Source organism: Lolium perenne, chromosome 3 (genome assembly GCF_019359855.2).
Source record: "Lolium perenne isolate Kyuss_39 chromosome 3, Kyuss_2.0, whole genome shotgun sequence".
Classification (NCBI taxonomy): domain Eukaryota; kingdom Viridiplantae; phylum Streptophyta; class Magnoliopsida; order Poales; family Poaceae; genus Lolium; species Lolium perenne.
Genome location: NC_067246.2, coordinates 241,050,066 through 241,070,412, shown reverse-complemented (window position 1 = coordinate 241,070,412; position 20,347 = coordinate 241,050,066). Strand labels below are relative to the sequence as shown.

At 45.3% G+C, this 20,347-nt stretch overlaps 2 protein-coding genes and 1 long non-coding RNA gene across 4 annotated transcripts; 1 reads left to right on the top strand and 2 right to left on the bottom strand.

The window, feature by feature from the left end:
- Window positions 1-213: 213 nt before the first annotated feature.
- On the bottom strand, window positions 214-3,743 carry LOC127343837 (uncharacterized). Of its 2 annotated transcripts, none has more exons than XR_011755844.1 (4): window positions 3,325-3,743; window positions 3,006-3,236; window positions 1,775-1,859; window positions 214-442 (listed from the first exon to the last, which is right to left on the bottom strand). It is a non-coding gene; the product is annotated as an uncharacterized lncRNA (long non-coding RNA). The 2 variants fall into 2 exon arrangements; XR_007877539.2 differs by having other exon boundaries at window positions 1,789-1,859.
- A 3,392-nt stretch (window positions 3,744-7,135) lies between these two features.
- On the bottom strand, window positions 7,136-7,579 carry LOC139838123 (uncharacterized). Its single transcript, XM_071827479.1, has one exon. The coding sequence runs from the start codon at window positions 7,577-7,579 to the stop codon at window positions 7,136-7,138; it is 444 nt and encodes a 147-aa protein (XP_071683580.1).
- A 1,253-nt stretch (window positions 7,580-8,832) lies between these two features.
- LOC127343839 (dihydroorotase, mitochondrial) lies at window positions 8,833-11,836 on the top strand. The gene is made up of 7 exons (XM_051370030.2): window positions 8,833-9,340; window positions 9,443-9,624; window positions 10,004-10,140; window positions 10,361-10,526; window positions 10,604-10,720; window positions 11,120-11,280; window positions 11,426-11,836. The coding sequence occupies exons 1-7, from the start codon at window positions 8,847-8,849 to the stop codon at window positions 11,627-11,629; spliced, it is 1,461 nt and encodes a 486-aa protein (XP_051225990.1). The 5' UTR covers window positions 8,833-8,846; the 3' UTR covers window positions 11,630-11,836.
- The last annotated feature ends 8,511 nt before the right edge of the window (window positions 11,837-20,347 follow it).

The following is a 20,347-nucleotide window of genomic DNA, read 5'->3' as shown; positions in this document are numbered from 1 at the left end:
AGTGGGGTATCGTCAACCCGATGCTCTGATACCAACTTGTGACGCCCCAAAACCGGTACCATGAGGATCCCAGCGAATCCGCCGAAATCCGCACGATATCGATTTTAGGAGACGCACCACCAAGCGCACCACCAAGCGCCTCGTACACGCCGAAGCATGCACGCGATGCGGGTGGAATCAATCACGAGAGGTAATATTACAACAGGATTAAAATAGAGCCCACAAGATACATATATATTACAACAACGACTCCAACGAGTCAAGATACAAATATACAATACAAAGATCCAAATCATACAGAAGATCAAATACATCCGAGTACGGACAAGATACAAATTGGACTAAGAGTCCTGAAGATAAACGATGGCGTCCATAACCCTGCCCAGGCCAAGCCGGAAGGGTAACCTCGCTAACGTCGTCTTCATCGAACATATCTTCATACCTGCCCGGTTATATCCCGTAGAAGCAGCAATAAGTACGGGTTCGTACTTAACAAGACTTCAAGACGTATAAGCATTCATCAACCAGTCATCCTTTGTACTTGAGGCACGCAGGAGACTTAGAGGACGCAAGAGGAACGTCATAGGCAATATGGTGGGGTTAAGCGGCAGCGCGCTAGCACTAAAAACCTATAGAGACACTCTACAACATTCGTCTATCAGAGAAGGTGAGAGAGCGCATAAACTATCAGTTCTATACTCCGCAAACATAACACAGCCGATGCGTTCCCCCCTCGCAAGGAAGTACTTACAAAGGCACTCACACGGTTGTCAAGTTTTAACCATTTATTGTTGAAGTTGTTCTATCTTACTATGCAAGTTATTGGTATTGGAACAACAGGTGTAAGTTGTCTATGGTCGAGTCATACAGCTCCAAGTCGTCCATAACCGCAGACGCGGCTTATCGATAAGATTTTACCCTGCAGGGGTGCCCAAATGTGCCCACACGCACGATCAACCCACTTGCGACAGGTGGATATCACGACTCGCACTCTCCTTCACGACAACAATGTCCAGGAAGCCACCTAACCAAGTTGAACCCGTATCGAAGTCCGGCCGTATCTCCGAAGCGGACTTAGCTATGTGTGTCAACGTGCTAGGTGGTTTAAACACACACTGGGGCGATAAACCACTTCGCAGAGGCTCCACGACCTATACGTGCATACCAGAAACAAGGGATACAAGGCACCCAGGGGCTTCCCAAAGTAAATAAGTAACAGGCTGGCATGCACGCAAACAACAAATGGTAAAACATTGCAAACTAGTTGTGGCCACTGGACAAGGCTGTAGATTCCGGCAGTGGTCGAGGGGAGACCCAGAAACATACCCACGTGTGGTTAGAGCGCTCAGTCTCGGAACAGATAACAAGAACTCGGGGTCCTAGGTTATTTAGGAAACACAAGTGAGCCGTCACAAAACGATCAGCTGACCCACCAATGCCTCCGCTAACAACTATTATCAAGTAACCATGATACTCTCAACAGATATAAACATGTAACACGTGTCATGATCCCCAACAGATAACCCGATAAGATAGTTGTAACGGTAACGAGATATAAACAGCACTAGCATGCACTACAACTCGCAAGGCAGACCCGATAACCAAACAACAGCTGTAGGAGGTTGGTGGTTGGTTGTGGCAATATGGGCTGCTTGAGGTAACAAGTGGAAAGGACACGTGACAAGAACGCAACTTAAGGATAGCATGAGGGAGAAGGCAAAATAAAATAGGTGAGCGACTTCTGCAGGGGCAGGAGTATAGGGGAAATGCTTGCCTGTTAAAGCTTACCGAGGAACATCCGGAGAACTTGTCGTATCTCACCACACCACTTCGCGATCCTATCCAGGAAGAAGCAAATGCTGGAACACACAACGCATGCAAGTCTTACTATTACGGATAAAGGAAGATCCAGCATGATCAGGATGATATGCATGACATGGCAATTATGATGCTATGCAACTTATCCAATTTAATCGGAGTCAGCACCCCGGACAAGCAAATTAGGTTTGGAGTTGCATGTTCTACCGACAAAGTTAAGTGTTAATTAGCATGGCATATCATGGCAGGGGTGAGCTACTTCAATATTAAACGAAGCGGGAAAACCTTATCCGGTAATTCCAAAATACTCCGCATTTAATTATTAGGTGTGATGCAAACTAACGCAACGCTACATGATGCAAGCATGTATATGAATGACATAATATTAATCCTCACATTTTCTGATCAACTTTTATATATAAAACATTTTATTATGAGTTACCGTTTGAGAAATATAGAGTTTGCAAGATTAAAACATTTGCAGCAATTGGAAAGATAGATGAAGGCATGAAGGGTGGATTTAATCCTCCAATGTGTATCTGACCCCGAGTCTGGGGTTGGTTCTGGCTTCAAAAGATACAGAAACATAGACATATTTGTACAGGAATTGTTAACTGAATTTTAATAGAGGTGTTATCTGAACTGAAGACCAACGACGGAAGAGGGGCATTTTGCTGTCCCTGAGATTTGATCTGGTTCTGCTGGGAAGTGGATCATGCAACTTGATACTGGAGCTGACCAAAGATTGTTATTAAACTGAGGGTGTCATACAAATTTGACTAGACAGGATGTGCGATAGCTAGCTAGCAAGCAGGCTAGCAGGTGGATGGTAGACGCTAGCTAGCAGGCTGGTTTCTGATATTGATTAGGAAGGCTCACGAGACATTTTGATGCATCTCTAGGCACAAGATCTGAACAGAAACAGAGAACAAAAAGGTGGATTTATTTGGTGGCTGCAGCGATGGAACATGGTTCTGCTGTGCCGACTAAATCGGAGCAAGGCGTGCATGTTTAACATCCAGGAACGGCAGCGACTTTGGCCTGCTCAGAAGGCCGACTAAACTGACGAAACTGAACTGCAAGGGGACGCGCACGACGGCGGGAAAACCCGGCGACGTCGACCACGATTGGGCGGCGCACGGTGATGGAAACGAGCAGGGGAAGGCTGGGACGGAGATGGTGCTCACCCTGGAAGTTCGACGGTGAAGCGAACGGCTCGGGGGCGCTCAACGACGCGTGGAGAGGACGACGAACTTGACCGCAAGTCCTGTGGCGGATGCGGTGGTCGGGGACAGGGACGATGAAGGAGAGCTCGAGCGGCTTGGGGACGAGAAGCGCTCGATGTGGAAGTCCATGGGGAGCCAGAAACGGGCGGAGGTTTGGCCGGATGGCAGACGGAGCGGGCCGGCGACGAGGACCTGCGGAGGTGAGCGACCGCGAAAGTCGGTAATCCGAAAGGGAGCACGAAGGAGAAGAAGGGGAGGTCCGGGAGAACGAGTAGACTACCAGGATCATGGAGCCGTGCTCAGAAGCGTCGAAGGAGTCGCGGAACCGCCGGAGTCGATGAAGTACGCCGCCAGTAGGAGGGGATGTCGAGGACGAGTTCGTCGCATACGTGTGCTCTCGGATCAATTCCTCGCGCAGAGATGGAGAGGACGATGACGCGGACCGCCGGGTTGCAGCAGCTTGGCGGCGGGTGCTGAGGAACGGCAGCGCGAGGCGGACCTTGTGGCGATGGTTCTCCCTTGTTTCTGAACTTTTTCTGAAACCCTTGTCCGTGTCTGTGTTGGCTTGGAAGAAGGGAAAGAAATACAAAGTGGAAAAGGATGGAGAGGAGGGCGTGATGCGTGTGGCTGTGCTTAAAGCAGATCAAGGGAAGTGGTTGGCATGTAAGAGTTCACGCATCCTGCATGACTCATCCAGGAATACAAGAAAGATGTTGAGATATTGGACTGTAGGAAGTTGAGCTGCTTTAGGCTTCTTGGTGATGTCCTTTCTTCAGATTTGCTTCTCGACCAAAGAAGAAAAAGAGAAAGAGTTTGAAAAAGATTTGAAAGATTTATTTTATTCTAACAATTTTGCAAATATTTATAAATAATTTGTATATGGTTTTCTTTGAAAATAAGAAGAGAGTTGGAGGTTTTATTAAACCATATGAGAGAGAAAATAAAATAATTAGGGTTTATAAAAATAAATTTTATTTTGTTAAAATCATGGATGATATGATGCATATGCCATGATGATGCATAAAATAAAAAGAACAAGCAATTCTAATATGGGGATTTTCCTGGGCCGCTACATCTTCCAGCACACATGACCATCTTTTAGAGCTTGGAGGAGAGATTTTATTCATGAAGTCTCTAAGCATAAGCATAGGGCCAAAGAGAAACATGTTTCTCAGTTGCAGGCCTGGATTGATTCTTTACCTTAGTTTCATGGTCTTTTTTGCTTTTTCTTTCTGTATTTTTGTATATACGTAACCTGTGGACTCTGTGTTCTTTTGTTTAAATAAATTGCTGTGAGGCTTTGCCTCACAGTTTCTCTAAAAAAAAAACCAACACGCAACTACCACAATTTGTCGATGTCCTCGAGGCCGTGCCCAGAAGATCTTGGAAGAATATTCTATCACCCGAAGAGAAACCAACAGCCGACAAATTATTTGAGAGAGTTCTTCGAATCAAAGAATCCGATGGTCAAACCATGATAGGTACCGAGATAGCCGCCGTTTTCCTGAGACGTCGAGTCCAGCCAATTATGTCCAGGGCCCACCCGATGTGGCTGTATTCAGGCCCCAAGGACGAGACCAGAGTGAATGTTGCCGAACTATCCGAGAAAGAACTGCTTGATGAAGTTAGGCGCTTGACTCATTTTAGTCAGGAAGACTCGATTCCGCTTGTATCTCTCCAATTGCCTTTTGATGCTGACCATCCGCCGAACAAGGTAATTCCCCCGTTGCATTTGTGTTAACTTATTGCTTCCAAACTTTATGTTTTTCATTATTCTTACTTAATTCTTTCGGCAGATCCCAACAGCTCCCGAACATTTTCAAGATATGTCGGATGACAATCTTGAAGAAAGAAATTCTCTAGATCTCTCTCACGATGGTGAAGAATATGAAGACAATGATCCGATGAATCCCGAAGCTTTTTCCATAGATCCTAAATCCCTTGCTGATGATACAAGTGATACGGCGGAGTCGATCCATGACGAGATGTTGATCGTGTTGCCTTTGTTGATGCAGCTGCGGAGAAGGTGAATGTGCTGCCTTCAAACAGGTCGTCTGGCAGGTTCGCTGATGAAGATGATCTGCTTGATCTGTGAGTGTTTCCCACTGCTCCAATCTTCAAGGTTTTCTCTTGTATTAATGTCCTCATTTTGCCTGGTTCATATGCTTACAGTGATGAAGGCTTCATAGAACCTCCTCCCAAGAAGGCCAAGTCAAGTTCTAGCAAGCCAGCTTTGGCAGCTTCTGAAGCTTCAGCTCCAACGTATGAAGTCTCAAATTGCCCAGATGGAAAAGGATATGCGTGGTCTTCATGCTATGTCCGCCATTATAAAGAAGAAGGGTGAACTAGCCACCGATGCAGAACGACATGATCTTACTGAGTTGCAGAAAGCAACAGAAAGTTTAAACTGTAAGCATCTTCTTATTCCCTAAATTCTCGAGCATCACTAAGTATTTTCTTCTCATGCCACCTCTTTCATTATTTCTTGAAGTCATAGCCTTGAACTTGTCAGAGGAAAACCAACGTGTGCATGAGTGCGTAAATGCCTTGACTCATCTGTCATCTTTTGATGAAGTTTTTTAGAGAAACCAATCAAAGGCCGCCACTGTCGCAAAGTTTCAAGATCGGGTGCAACAAGTGCACCGATTTTTTTGACAAGTGCTATATTGGGTTGAGGGTAATCTGGAAGACAATGTTTCCTTTGAACGAGGTCCCTCCTACTTTGTTGGCTTCGATGTCAAAGTTCGGTAACACCAAGAAGATCCAAGGCTTGATTCGTGCACAGCTTATTGCTGGAGCTAAAGCTGCCTTTGCCCTTGTTCTTTTGAGACACCCTTCCGCAAACTTGATGGTCATTGCCAACACCGATGGTGATGTAGGACCTTTGTTTCCTAAGGTAGAGATTCCTGCCACCATCGTAATTGAAAGACTTGAAGACAGTTCAAAGACAGTCGAAGAAGCGGAGGCTCCAAAAGAGTAGTCCTGAGAAAAGTTTATGCTCCTGCTGTAAAGTAAATACTTCAGTGCTTGCTTCATCCGATTGTTCAGATGCTTAGATTTTAAACTGATTCGTCGGAAGGTGTATATATGTACTTCCCTTTTGTAATTATGTCTAATGCCATTGGCAAGGGTTAGTATGAATAGAGTAAATCTTAATTACTCATTTTACATTTGTATTATGATGTACATGTATGTTTGTTGACAACAAATTTCTTGAGTAATCAGCTCATGTTGTGAGTTTGCGAAACCCGATGTAAGTGCAACTTTGCTTTCAACCGACGATGTATGTTTTGGCGGCAGCCCCCGAGCGAGTCGATGGAACTAAGCCTGCCAATGACTCCGTCGCTCTTAAGTACTTCTGTAGTTTAAAGTACCAGTCATGGGTCTTTTTTTGTAAGTATATATGTGTTTACCCTTGCTATCTGCAGCACTCGTGTATTTTTGAGGCTTTTCTAGCGGAGGGTGAAAGTTCCGTTGATCTTGTCTCGTAGCACTCGTAATTTCAGAGGCTTTAGATGACAATCCTGGGTAAAATTTCGAGGAAACCAATATTCGTTGTAGTATACGAAAAAGGTTCTCGATAAACTTTGTTCGGGTGCCCCGAATTACTGCAATACTTCAGATAAATGAAACTTGAGTCTTTAGTAATATCATAATAAAAAAAGTGGCTTGAAAAGCCTTACTGAAAGAAAGAAAAATAAATCTGCATAATGCTGCCCATCTTCTTTAACCAAGAGGAGGGTTTTTCTTATCTTTGATCTTGTCTAGAGAGCCGGTGGCTTTGGTGGCGTCGATGATTCCATCAGAAGTGCTTGCAGGAAGTGCTAGAGCTTTACTGTCGTCGACATAGGCCTTGCTATCAACTGCCGAAGGCCCAACTGCCGAAGCTTTCGGAGCAGGATCATCCGGTCTTTTTAATTTCTTGGCGCGCTCGTCTCCTTATCTTCGAGTGCTAACGATTTGGAGGGGAAGTCGATAGGTTCTTGTTTTATTTCAAACTTGGCAGCAATCCTCTAAAACTCGCGATCACAGTTATCTGAGCGTGAAAAAATTCCATAGACTGTGATGTTTGTTCCATTGTTCCTTGGCATCTAGAGCTTGAGATACGCATAATGTGGCACATCCATGAACTTGACATAAACTGGTCTCCCGAGTATAACATGGTACTGTGATTCCCAATTTACTACCTCGAATTCGATCTCTTCCTTCCTGAAATTATCAGGTTTCCCGAAAACAACATTCAGATAAACTTTGCCAAGAGAGTTCGCTGGTAAGGTGGGGAGGATTCCATGGAAACATGTATCTGTTTCTTCCAACATCCTCATTGTAATTCCCATATTTTTGACTATGTTCAGGAATGTCAGATTTAATCCACTTCCACCATCCATAAAGACCTTGCTCATATAAAATCCTCCAATTTGTGCTTCAACTACTAAAGCAGCATGACCTGGCTTTGGGATTGTCATCGGGTGGTCCGCTCTGCTGAACAAAATGCTCTGAGATGACCAGTCGATGTATTCTGGAATATTGGCCATGATACTTTCTGCCAGATTGATTTCTTGAGTGAGCTTCTTCATCTCCCTTATCGAAACACCAGTTCCGTGAATCATGCTCATCTATCCCCGTGGTGGAGGGAAGGACTCGTTAGAGTTGCGAGGCTGCACTTGTTGAACTGGATGCTGAGGTGGTGGCGGTGGTGGTGGTGGATTCGGCTGCTGTTGCTGGATAAACTTCTGCATCTCAATGAACTGTCGACAATCTCTGAGTGGATGACTCGACTTTTTCTTATCATCCTTTGAATAATATATGCGTGCAGGTAACAGAGAGCGTTCAACTGCTCAGCAAAAGGGAGTTCTGGGATCCTTGAGGGCCGTGATTTGTAGTTGCCACGGTTTTCGCGGTTGCCGTCCTGCCGATCATCCCGCCTATCATCGTATCGATCATCTCGGCGATCAGAATATCCTGCCGCTACCATGTTGGTATCATCGTATCCGTGCTCTTTTCTTCTTTTCTGGTGGTCTCTTCGACTTCCTAAGTCATGTCTCGGTTGGTCGTCGTCTTCGTCGTCACTGCGTGGACGAGGCTTTCGTACGTTATCCTCGCCATCAGCCCAACTATTGGCGATTTCCATTAGCTTGGTTATGGTCTTCGACTTCTTACGCACAAGTTCCTCTATGTAAGATTCGCGTCGAATACAATCGCTGAATGCGTCGATTGCTCTGTCGTCAGAGACGTCTTCGGCAGCGTTCAGGAGTTTGGTAAACCTCCCGATGTACGTACGCATCGACTCCTTCGGCTTCTGCTGATAATGACGTAATTCATCGATTCCAACTGGCCTTTTATATGTTGCCTGGATTTTTTTTGACAAAAGCGTCTACCAGATCGTCCCATGATTTGATGGATCCCTTCGGCAGACCTCTTAACCAGGATCGTGCCGAGTCCTTCAAGTAGAGCTGCAAGCACTGCATCGCCGCTATTTGGTTTCCTTTATGTAAGATTATAGTCTGCAGATAATCGTCTATCCAAGACCTCAGCTAATGCCCATCATATTCGACTCCAAACTTCCACTTCTGCATTACATGCTTGAATCAATTCAAGAGAATCCGATCCTATTATGACTGATTGGATGTCCAACTGTTCCAAGAATTCTAGACCTTTTAGCAGAGCCGAAGCTTCTGTTAAATGACTTATCTAAAAATTGGGTCTCCCTTGCCATGACAACAGGAATTACATTTTACAAGTTCACGGTTTAGTTTTTTTTCTTCGATGCAAAGCACGGGCATATTTGCTATACGGAGTAGCATGCAGGAGTCCCTCATCCCATTGCTCCGTGACTCCGTGACTCCGTGTAGAAGATCGCTAACGGTCGGCATTTCTTCTCTGATGGACGACCCAATAAGCCCACAAGGCCCAAACCGTGGCCTTATCGTGCCCAGGCAACAAGAGATCTTCTCTGTTCTTGCCCATCACATCACTCCCGCCGCCCCTCTGCTCCACGCTCATGCCACCAGTAGGCGGAGCAAGAAAAATAAACAGAATACGAATAAAGCGAGGTCAATGCAGGTCGCGATCACAGCCACCGTCTCGGCGCAGCACCCGCATCTGAAGCCTTCGGTGTCGTTCCTGCGGCCGTCGCCTCCGCACCGGGTCCGAATCCACCCTTCCTCCCACCGCCTGTGCACCAGGGCGAGCGCCATGGCCCCCTCGGCGCCGCAGCAGCTTACCATCACGCGACCCGACGACTGGCACCTCCACCTCCGCGACGGCCAAGTGCTGGCAGCCGTGCTCCCCCACAGGTTGTTCGCCGAGCAATCTTCCACTTGTTCGTTTCAGTAATAATGCATGCCAACTGTTTGACGCAATGCCTGAACTGTGTTTTGTACTTCTGATGGTGGCAGCGAGATGCATTTTCAGAGAGCCATCGTGATGCCCAATCTGAAGCCACCGGTTACGACGACGGCGCGCGCGGTGGAGTACAGGGAGGAGATCCTGAGGGCGCTGCCGCCCGGGAGTAGCTTCACGCCGCTCATGACGCTCTACCTCACGGACACCACTAGCCCGGAAGAAATCAAGATCGCAAGTACAGACTCTCCCTACCACAATACGTGGTTCTTTAGCTGCTTGTTACTGTGTGTTCTTAATAGTTGCATGCCATGTGTACTTCTTGGTTGCGTGTCGTAGATATTTAATATATCTGCACCTGTTGGCTTTTAACTAGCAAAAGCTATTTCTTTTAGTTGGCACTATTATTGGTTAATGCTCATGGCGCAATGAGTCAATCATCACATCGTTTACTATATGTTAGAAGCTAGGATAAACTTGGTTGATGTGCTTAGAGTACTTCCATTAGCGATTTTGTGTCATCTTGTAAATGCCATCGTCCTCTTTCAGTCGTGAATTATGAAGTGCTGGATCATAATCTTTATGTTGCATGCCATGTTCGCTGTGCTGGTTTGTAGGAAAGAGTGGTGTGGTTTTTGCCGTCAAGTTGTATCCTGCTGGAGCAACTACCAACTCCCAAGACGGTGTAACTGATATACTGGGGAAATGCTTGCCTGTCCTTGAAGAGATGGTCAGGCAGGAAATGCCTTTACTTGTAAGCAGCTCTTGCTCTTCTTCCTACACGCATCTCAAAGTTTCGGTCCATCTGCCCGGTTGATCTCTACTTTTAGTTCAGATGTTAAATGAGGTTGTAATTTGTTGCCTTGAAAATACCTAAATTACCAAAAAGATTTTGTGTCAAAGTTAGTAATATTGGTTCTTGCACTGTCAACGTCAATATGGCCACCTTTATGGCTGTTTTTCATTTCCTTCAGGTTCATGGAGAAGTCACGGATCCTCATGTCGACACCTTTGACCGCGAGAAGGTCTTCATCGAGAGAATATTAGCACCACTTGTTCAAAGACTTCCACAACTTAAAATTGTTATGGAACATATCACTACAATGGATGCCGTGAACTTTGTAGAATCGTGCAAAGAAGGTCTGTGCCACTACAGTGACCTTAATATTTCTGTTTGCCCTTATATATGGTCACTGCATCTTTTCTTTTGGTCCTAGGTAATGTTGCTGCAACGGTTACTCCGCAGCATCTCCTTCTCAATAGGAATGCCTTGTTTCAGGGTGGTTTACAGCCCCACAATTATTGCTTGCCAGTACTAAAGAGAGAAACTCACAGTATGTTCTGCTCACTCTCGTGTCCTAACCCTCGTGTCTCTAATTCTGCCCAACATCCTACCTGTTGCGTATTGTCTGATACTGAGATATCTGTGGTGGAAACATATTGACTTGGATAATCTTTCTGAAGTAATTTTTTAAAATTTGTAAAACTGCTCCTTTTGCATAAAATTATATTTTTCCTTGCTTTTTTAGATTTGTAAAATTGCTCCTTTTGCATAAAATTATATACGAATATAGTGACAGATGACCTTGCTTTTTTGTTTACTAAAAAAATCGCCCACTTCATTTGTAGGATAACACTAGCGATGTGCATGGTAGAAACTATGCTCCGTTTCCTTTTTCTTCTTTCTATAAGTATCCAGTGCGTGTTAAATGTTTCTGAATCTTCTTGCTCAGGACAAGCTATTGTCTCTGCTGTAACAAGTGGGAGCAGACAATACTTTCTTGGTACTGACAGTGCCCCCCATGATAAACGGATGAAGGAGTGCTCCTGTGGCTGTGCAGGAATATATAGCGCTCCCGTTGCACTTTCCCTGTATGCGAAGGTATTTGAACAGGTAATATCTTATTTTCTCTGTCGGTCTCTCGTTGTAGTTCAATTTTGTGTGTTTGGAGTGCTACTGTCTTTGTCAAAATCTTAGAGGCAAAGAAGTACATACACCAAAATGGTAGAATTTCATAACAAACTTTGTCATGTTTCAGGCTGGTGCTCTTGATAAGCTAGAGGCGTTTACAAGCTTCAATGGGCCAGATTTTTATGGCCTCCCAAGGAACAACTCGAAGATTGTTCTCAGAAGGAGCGCATGGAAAGTACCTGCAACTTATACATACGGTGGAGGGGTGATTGTGCCCATGTCTAGTGGCAACACTCTAGAATGGCTTCCATCCGATCAGCCTGAAGAATAAACAGAAAAATACATTCACTGATCAATTTGGGGGATGAGCAATAAGTGGAGTGGCTCCATTATTTCCCCTTTCTGTAGAATCAGCATGAAAAATATGTCCTTCGTAACCTTGCCCCATGTGGGGTTCTTAAGATCAACTCTGTAAGAGAAACTTAATCGAATCAACAGCAAATTGTCCTCATTAAAATAAGAGGGTTTTGTTGAGCTATCTGCGTTTCATTGGATCACGTTTCCATCTCAGTAGATGAATGGGCAGAAGGTATAGGCAGCTAATCGCTACTAAGGGTGTGTTTGGTAGCCCGGCTCATCTCAGATTCTCTATCTCCCCTCATACATGTTGACCTCATACATGCTCAACTCAGATTTGTTGCTTGTTTGGTAGCCTGTATCAGTTGAGAGATGGCGAGTTCAGATGGTGTTTGGCAAAGGTTGTATAGGGTGAGACCTGCTGGGTGGAAAAAATTACACAAAGGTCCTTAAGAAAAAAAATCAAAAAGCAATCGGGTCCTTTGTACTGGTGGCGGCGTCCTGGCGGAGCACTGGTGGCGTCGCGGCGGCTTCCTGCGGCGCGTCCTCGCGGCGGATTCCTGGCGGCGCGTCCTCGCGGTGGCGTCCTGGCCGGTGCGGCGTTTTCCTGGCGGCGGAGTTTTCGAGACGGCATGGTTCTGTGCTCCTGCTCCTGCTCGCGACGGGAGAGGAGGAAGTTGGGGCGCGGGTGGCGCGTCGTCGAGACGGCGGGAGGGAGGCGGCGGCATGGTTCCGTGGCCCAGCGGAGCTCGCCCCTGGCTGGGCTCGCCGGTGGCCCCTGGCGGAGCTTGCCGTCGTTCGTGGCGTGGCGGAGCTCGCCCCTGGCTTGGCTCATCCGTGGCGCAGCGGAGCTCTCCCCTGGCTGGGCTCGCCGGCGGCCCCTGGTGATGCATCTCGAGTTGCATCTCGAGGAGGCTGTGGCTGGCGTCGACGAGTAGACGCGAGAGACGAGGAGACGCGAGGAGCCAGGAGCGGCGTGGGGAGGGGCGGGGGAGGCCATGCCTGGAGAGAGAGATGAAACGGGGGGAAATGAGGGAGAAGAGAGGTGGGGGTCGGGGTCTGGGGGGGGGGGTGCAGCGGGCTGCTACAGTCTTTTGCGGGGATGAGGAGAACCTGGGCGAGGAGCGAAGCCCGATTTGAGCTTCCCTCCTCAGCCTGGCTCTGAGCCCTTTTTCGTATGAGTTGGGCAGTGCTGCTAAGACCTGACCCGGGCTAACAAACGCCTTCTTTGCTCCATATCTCGGTTGGGATGAGATTTTCTGAGTAGCCCCGGGCTACCAAACACACCCTAAGAAACTCCAACGTTGCAATTAATTATGTCCTTCCTACACCAAGCTGATGGCTCGTCTTACAAAAAAAGAAACCTGATACGACTCTGACCGTATTTAGGATTGCAAATTGCCCTTTGTGCGAGGGGTAAGAGCATCTCCAGCCGCGTCCCCCAAAACATCCCCTAAAGGGATTTGGGGCGCGCTGGACCAAAAAACCTTTCCAGCCGCGTCCCCCAAAGCCCATTTTTGTCCGGCGCGGTCCGATACGGTGTCCGGCGCCCCGAGCCCGTCCCCGTCCCACAGGGGACGCACCGGGGACGCCGGACACACCGAAAAACGAGGCGGGCTCCCACATGTCAGCGACTATTTGCATAAACCGTTGGTTTGCGCCTCTTTTCTCGTCGCTCCTTCGTTCCCGCGCCTCCCACCCCACCGCCGCCGCTGGATTTCCCGGCCGGTTGAGCGTCTGATCTCTGCTGAGAGTCGGCACCGTTGTCACGGCTGGGGCTCCCGCGGGTCGTGCCGCCGCCGCCGCTTCGCCAGCGCGTCCCAGAACGCGCCGTCAAATCCGCCCCACCTCCGCGCACATAAGGTGCTCGACGACTTGCCAGGTAGGCGCGATTGGCCGTTGTTTGTTGCGTCGTCTGCCTCGGCACAATTTTAACCATTGATTTTGCTTTAGCCATGGACAACGACGATGAGATGCTTGCCCTGCTGCTGGAGGACGAGCAAGCCTTCGATGACGACCTGCGGGAGCATTTGCTGATCATCGCGCCCCTCCAGGACATGGTTGACGTTGAGGCGGAGAAGAGGAAGAGGCCGCGCCGCGGAGGATCAAGGCCGGGAAGAAGGTCGAAGCCCCGACAGAGGATGGAGGGGCATGCCATACTGCACAACGACTACTTCGCCGATGATGCAACACATGCCGAAAATTTTCGGCGCCGGTACAGGATGAGCAAGGGGCTGTTCATGAATATCCTCCACGGCGTTCGAGAGTTCGACCCCTACTTCAAGCTCAAGCTCGACGCTGTAGGCGTTGTCGGGTTCTCGTCCATTCAGAAGTGCACCGCCGCCATGAGGATGCTTGCATACGGAGCACCTGCCGATACACAGGACGACTACCTTCGCATGAGTGAGTCTACTGCCATTGAGTGCATGTACAAGTTTTGCCGAGCTGTGGTGGGAAAGTTTGACAAATACTATTTGAGAGGGCCAACGGAGGAAGAGACTGCAAGGATCATGGCACAAAATGCTGCCAGAAGATTCCCTGGAATGCTTGGAAGCATCGATTGCATGCACTGGGCATGGAAGAACTGCCCGTTTGCTTGGCAAGGTATATACAAAGAGCGTCATGGATATTGCAGTGTGGTGCTTGAAGCTGTGGCAGATTATGACCTGTGGATTTGGCATTCTTTCTTTGGCATGGCGGGATCACACAATGACATCAACGTGTTGCAGCAGTCTCCGGTGTTCAGCAGACTAGTGGAAGGGCATGCTCCACCATGCAACTATGAGATCAATGGCCACGAATATACCAAAGGCTATTATCTAGCCGATGGTATATATCCAAAATGGGATACTTTTGTCAAAACAATCTCGAATCCATCAGGTCTGAAGAATTCCCACTTTGCTACGCGATAGGAGGCTTGCAGGAAGGATATCGAGCGGGCATTTGGTGTGCTTCAAGCACAATTTGCCATTGTCCGGTACCCTGCTCTAAGCTGGTCTCACGACCAAATGTGGGAAGTGATGCAGGCTTGTGTGATCATGCACAACATGATCATCGAGGATGACCGCAAGAATCATGCTAGGTCACATGTTGGTCCCTATGAGTGTGAAGGCCCTCTTGCGGAGGTTGATCATGAGTTGCCTGCAGATTTTGCTGATTTTCTCGCCATGCACGCAGAGATCCGTGACAGCAATGTTCATGAACAACTTCAAGCTGATCTCGTTGAGCATTTGTGGAGGATCAAAGGAAATACCGTGGCACCTTGATCTAGCATCTAGCCATATTTATTATATTTGTTTACTTGTTTGTTGTAATTTAATTTGAAAACATTCCTCGCAAACATTTTTATTCATATGCTATATTTGATAAATGGTTCTATGTCAAAAAAAAGTATTTTAAATGTTTGGGGGAGGCGTTTGGGGGACGCAGCTGGGGAGCGACGTCCCCCAAAGGCGGCACGAACAAAACACGTCCCCCAAACACTCAATCCGGCGCGGTTTGGGGACGCTTTGGGGGACGCGGCTGGAGATGCTCTAAGCATCAATGTTTGAGGTCTGATACTGAAAATTATCAGTCGGCAAAAACTGGAACCAGTATGATTTCGTTTCATAAATGGGAAGCAATACGAGCAGCTCGGATTTGGATCCCAAACCAGACTGGAACAAATCTTTTGAACGTCTTCTCGGCTTACGATACATACTGCAACCTCACCTTGTACCACTGGCACGCAGCTGCACTCTCGGTCGTGGCTCGATAAAATGATCATGCACAGTGAATATTACATGATCTTCCGTATGTAACACACAGAGTCTTAAGTTGAGTTGCAGACCAACAAAAGTACTCTATCCGATCCATATAGATTAACTCAATTTTGTCTAGATACGGATGTTTGTAATCAACAAACGAGTCTAGATATTCCATATCTAGATAAAGTTAAGTCAATTAATTTGAATCGGAGAGAGTAGTAAAACATGATTTTAATATGAACAAAAGGACATCTAATGCTGGCTTTCACAGGAACTACTCTTGATACATATTGCCATGTTTGTGCTGATTGCTTTTCATTGCCAAAGACCGTCCGCCTCATCCTCCCTTCTGTGCTCACATTCTTACACTTCTTCAAAACCATCTTTTGCATTCCATAAAACATGAAATATAGTTGATCTCTTGATGTTTAACTTAAACTTCTCGAAAATATTTGGACATTTCGTACCACTCTAGCCGTGTGACTTTGTCCTGTTTTACTGAATCCTGAGTGACTTTTTCCCTGATAATTTCCATCTGCGAGATAATTGGATAGAATCTTGATCTCATGATGGCATTGTTTTAAGAACCAAACCAGAATAAAGCTATACTCCAATATTCAGGAGCTGTCTTCATCATGTCTTTGGAACCTTGTTCGGTCTGTTGAGCTAACTTGGCTGCCTTCTAGTTGAAATATGTTTGTCAGAAGAATTTACAGTCCTAGAACATCTACTGGAAATTCTTGCATCTTCTCTACCTTCTAGCTAGGATATATCTCTTATATGTCTGACATGTTTTCATCAGTGACCACACTTGTCACTAGTTTACTGTCCCTTGTAGGTATACAAGTCTGCACATTATTATATCTAGCAACCAATGACCATGTAGACCTACTGATGATTGAGCCATATATGCTCCATGGACATCTAGGCCAATTATACTTAACACCGACTCTAGCCCTCTCATCCTTGAGAAAAAGCAAATGATGAGTATTTTTCAATGCATAATTAATTAGAGCTTGTTTGAACTATCTGCTGCCAGTGAAAGCCTGCCCAAGTTCAGTTCTTGTGTTTCAGCACTTTCATCATATACTCTATGCTTTGTCCTCCTAGTTTTCACATCACCATCACTGTTTTCTGAATATGAAGATTCATCTTCACTGTCATAACATGGTGAGTCTTCTCCATCATCGTGCATCACACATGCTTCTGGCACAATGAAATCATCAGATACATTGCAAGCTTCGAATTCTTCATCACCAAGCATTTTATTCTTTACTTTCCTATTCAGTTCATTAGCTTGCTCACTGTAGTTAATGGCCTCATCATCTTCAACAGAGATATTGTTGTCATCGGCTTCAAGCACATAGAATAAATCAATGTCCTCACTACCATCTTCGTCTGAATCTTTAAAGCATAACAATTTCATTGAATCCACTTACCACCGCTGAAAATAAATCCATGCTTTCAGTTAAAAGAACTTGGAATGCAGTGGGAAGGTAACCTCCCTACTAATTCCATCATCAAGTTATTTCTTACTGTCTATTGCAAAATAAACTATGCATCACTATATGCAATTGAAAGTATTGTTTCTTCAGACTTCTCATTGTTGCCAACCATTTAAGCCTTTGCAATTTCACTTTTACGCCATACGTTTTTCTGGTACATAATTACTATCCATCTATTCATGTGTGGCTGTAATGTAGTTGAATTGTAAGGTTCTGCATCTAGACTGTTTTCAAATAACAACAGGTAGTTTAGTTCATATACGTTCTGTAAGGAATCAATTTCAGCTCAGAAATTCTAAAAAAAATGTTACGGAGTAGTATTTTTATGTAGACTCGCTGGAATAAACGTCCAGATTATTTTTTGGGTAGAACTATCTGAAGTTACAAAGGACTTAAGAGTGAGGGCAGCTTTGCGTCATGATCGCTCTGTGAACCTCTGTGAATCAAGCTGTCCCAAGATTCTTTGTTCTACTATTCCTTGAGTTATTTGTTTAAATGGAATCTCTATACTGATAAGTCACAATTTCTTTTCCATATAAATTCAGCGTAAGCCATGGAGTGTTTGGTATCTTTTGTGGCCCGATCGCTGAACAATAGAGGTTGTTGTATCAGCCAAGTTCATAGGTCTTGAAATTTGGCAATATTTAAAATATAGAAGGTCTTGAAACGCCATTAACGAAAAAAGGGCTGGAGCGAGCTGTTCCGCGGCAGGCGCGAGTCGGCCGTGGATTCGTCGGTGCAGGAGCCTACGGCGTCGAATTCGCCGCTGGACCCGACGTTCCTCAGACGCCACTACGCGTACGGCTGCTTCTACTGGGAGTCCACCATGGCCAAAAGGAAAGACTTGCTCGTCCTCGACACCCGGAGGATGGAGTTCTCCATCGCCGACCTCCCATCCAAGGGATGGGGTACGCTTGGAGTGGCCATCCTGGAGGCGAGGGAAGGCAATCTTGGGTTGTTTGGCATTCGCGATCAACCTGCAGGTGGCAAACCTGATCTCTGCTACACCGTTAGACAGAACAAGGGCGAGCGTTCCGGTCAGTGGCAGATGCTGAGGACAATTGCGCTAGGTTCTGGGTGCCTGCATTATATCAAGACTTCAACAGAGAGCTACTTTCTCCTCCTAAGCGCTGATGCCGCACGGTGGGTAGGCTCGTCTTTCAAGATGCCAGACCTGGAATATTTCTCCATGGATGTCAAGGAATTGCAGGTTCAGAGGGTTTCCGTGAAACCTTTCGGGGCAGCCTTGTCCAGGACGCGCATATATACCAACTTCCGGCCATCGTTGCTGTCCTCACCAACAGTATGAAATGGTAAACTTTCTGCTACATCCTAGTTATGTCCTGATGCTTCATAGTTATGACGCAACTTTTTGTCTAATGCTTGGTAGTTCATTTTTGCAATTGATCGTTCTTGTATACACAGTTTACTAGTGGTTATTGTTCTTCTGGCTGCGGGAAAGCTAACCAAGCTGAGGAGCATAATTGTGATTCTTTCTCATGTTTGGTTTAAACGCTCTATTAAGAGAACCAGACAAAGAGAGGAGATTTAGCTAGAAGTTTGTTACACCAATTTAGCAAGACTTGAAGATTTCCAGGGCTCATTCCAACTCCCTTTTAAAGAGTCATAGAAGAGAAATGACCTTTCACATAGCACATGCGTCGACAACTATTGTAGGCTTCATAAAATGACAAAAATACTAGGTCACAGTAATTATTTTCAGGGAATAGTTCTATGGTCACGGTAATGGAGAAGGAATGTAAGTATAATCCAGTTTACCTCTGGAGTGTCTTACTTGAAGAACAAAGCATTACGGTCAAGCACGACTCATCTTTTCCAATTGCACTTTACAAATGTAAGGATGCACAAAAGTTTTACTTATCTTCACATATATCATTTTTTTCTCATGATGTTGTTTTGAATTAAATCAGCCTAACTAGTATGATCTTTTTCCCTTCCGTGACCCAAGTTCAAAGTTTTTTGTCCTTGAAACTAATATAATATACGGAGTAGAAGTTACTTACTACTTGGTAATATATGAAGCTTTCTTAAATAGGAAATATATCAAGTCCTCAACAGGAAACTACTAACTTAGCACTACCTAATAATTTCCAGTAGTTTATTTTTGTTTATTACTTTATTACATGCCTCTGTCTGGCTATGTGATCCAACTTACATTGCAAATTACGATAATAGACACAGAAAAGTGTGACTTTCACTGCATATTTCAGCTCCAGTTGAGATCAATGTCACTTATGGAACAATTTCTGTTCTGGTAATGCTTTAGGGTTATATTATATCTAGCCAAACATAAGATATATAACCTTACTTTTAGCTCTTAAGTTCTTGAAAATGTGTTCAAATTGGACCAAAAATTCTTCACACCATTATTGTTGTTGTCTTCACCGACAATATGATGTGGTAAACTTTCTGACGCAACCTGGTTATGTCCTTCGTAGTTATAACACTCGTCTAATCCTTGATAGTTCATTATTTCCTTGGTCATTCTTGTTACATGACCTAGTATGGGTTATTTTCTTGTACTTGTGGGAAAATTAACCAAGCTTAGGAACATAATTGTGATTCGCTGTCTTGTTTTTTCGAACTTCCGTTTGAAATCATGCAAGAGAAACAATCTTCCACATAGCTCATGCATCCACTATTATTGTAGGTAGGCCCTGTGAAATCACAAAAATAATAGGTCAGAGCAATTATTTTTGTGTAGTTCCATGGTCAAGGTAATGGAGGATGAATACACATATAAAGCGAATTTACCTTTGGAGTATTTACCTCAGGAACAACAGTCATTACAGTCAAGCATGACTCATCTTGTCCACTTCCATTTTATAAATATAAGGAGGCAGAGTCATCTTCACATATATCAATTTTTTCTCATGATTTTATTTTGAATAAGTCTGCCAAACTGGTAGGGTAAAAATAACAGCATGAGAGAGTCACTGCTCAAGATGTTAGAAGTTTCTTTATCTTGATAATTCAGTTGAGATTAATATTACCATTTCGACAGATGCTATTCTACTTCTGTCTGTAATTATGTATACTATGTAGCCCCAGATAATCTGTTCCATTTTGATTGTGAACTCTTGAATATGTACTATCTGAGCTGACAATTGTTACTGAATATGCCTTCTCTGCCTGAAGATTTTTCTTCTAGACTTTCAGCCATCTTCAGTTCTTCATCTCTATATTTTTTGAGAAAACGCAGTAGACTATTGCGTTTCATTGCATTGAAAAGATAGAGTTCAGATTTACAATCCTCCTAAGAGGTCATAGGTGAACCGAAAAAAACCACACACATCAGTGGACATCCAAGGTTGTTGGCCACACATCCCTTAGGCCCTTGGCCCCCGCAGTTACCCACAGCCTGGCCTCATCCTTGATCTTGGCAAGCAAGCTTTGCACGAGGGTTTCGCTCCTGTGCTT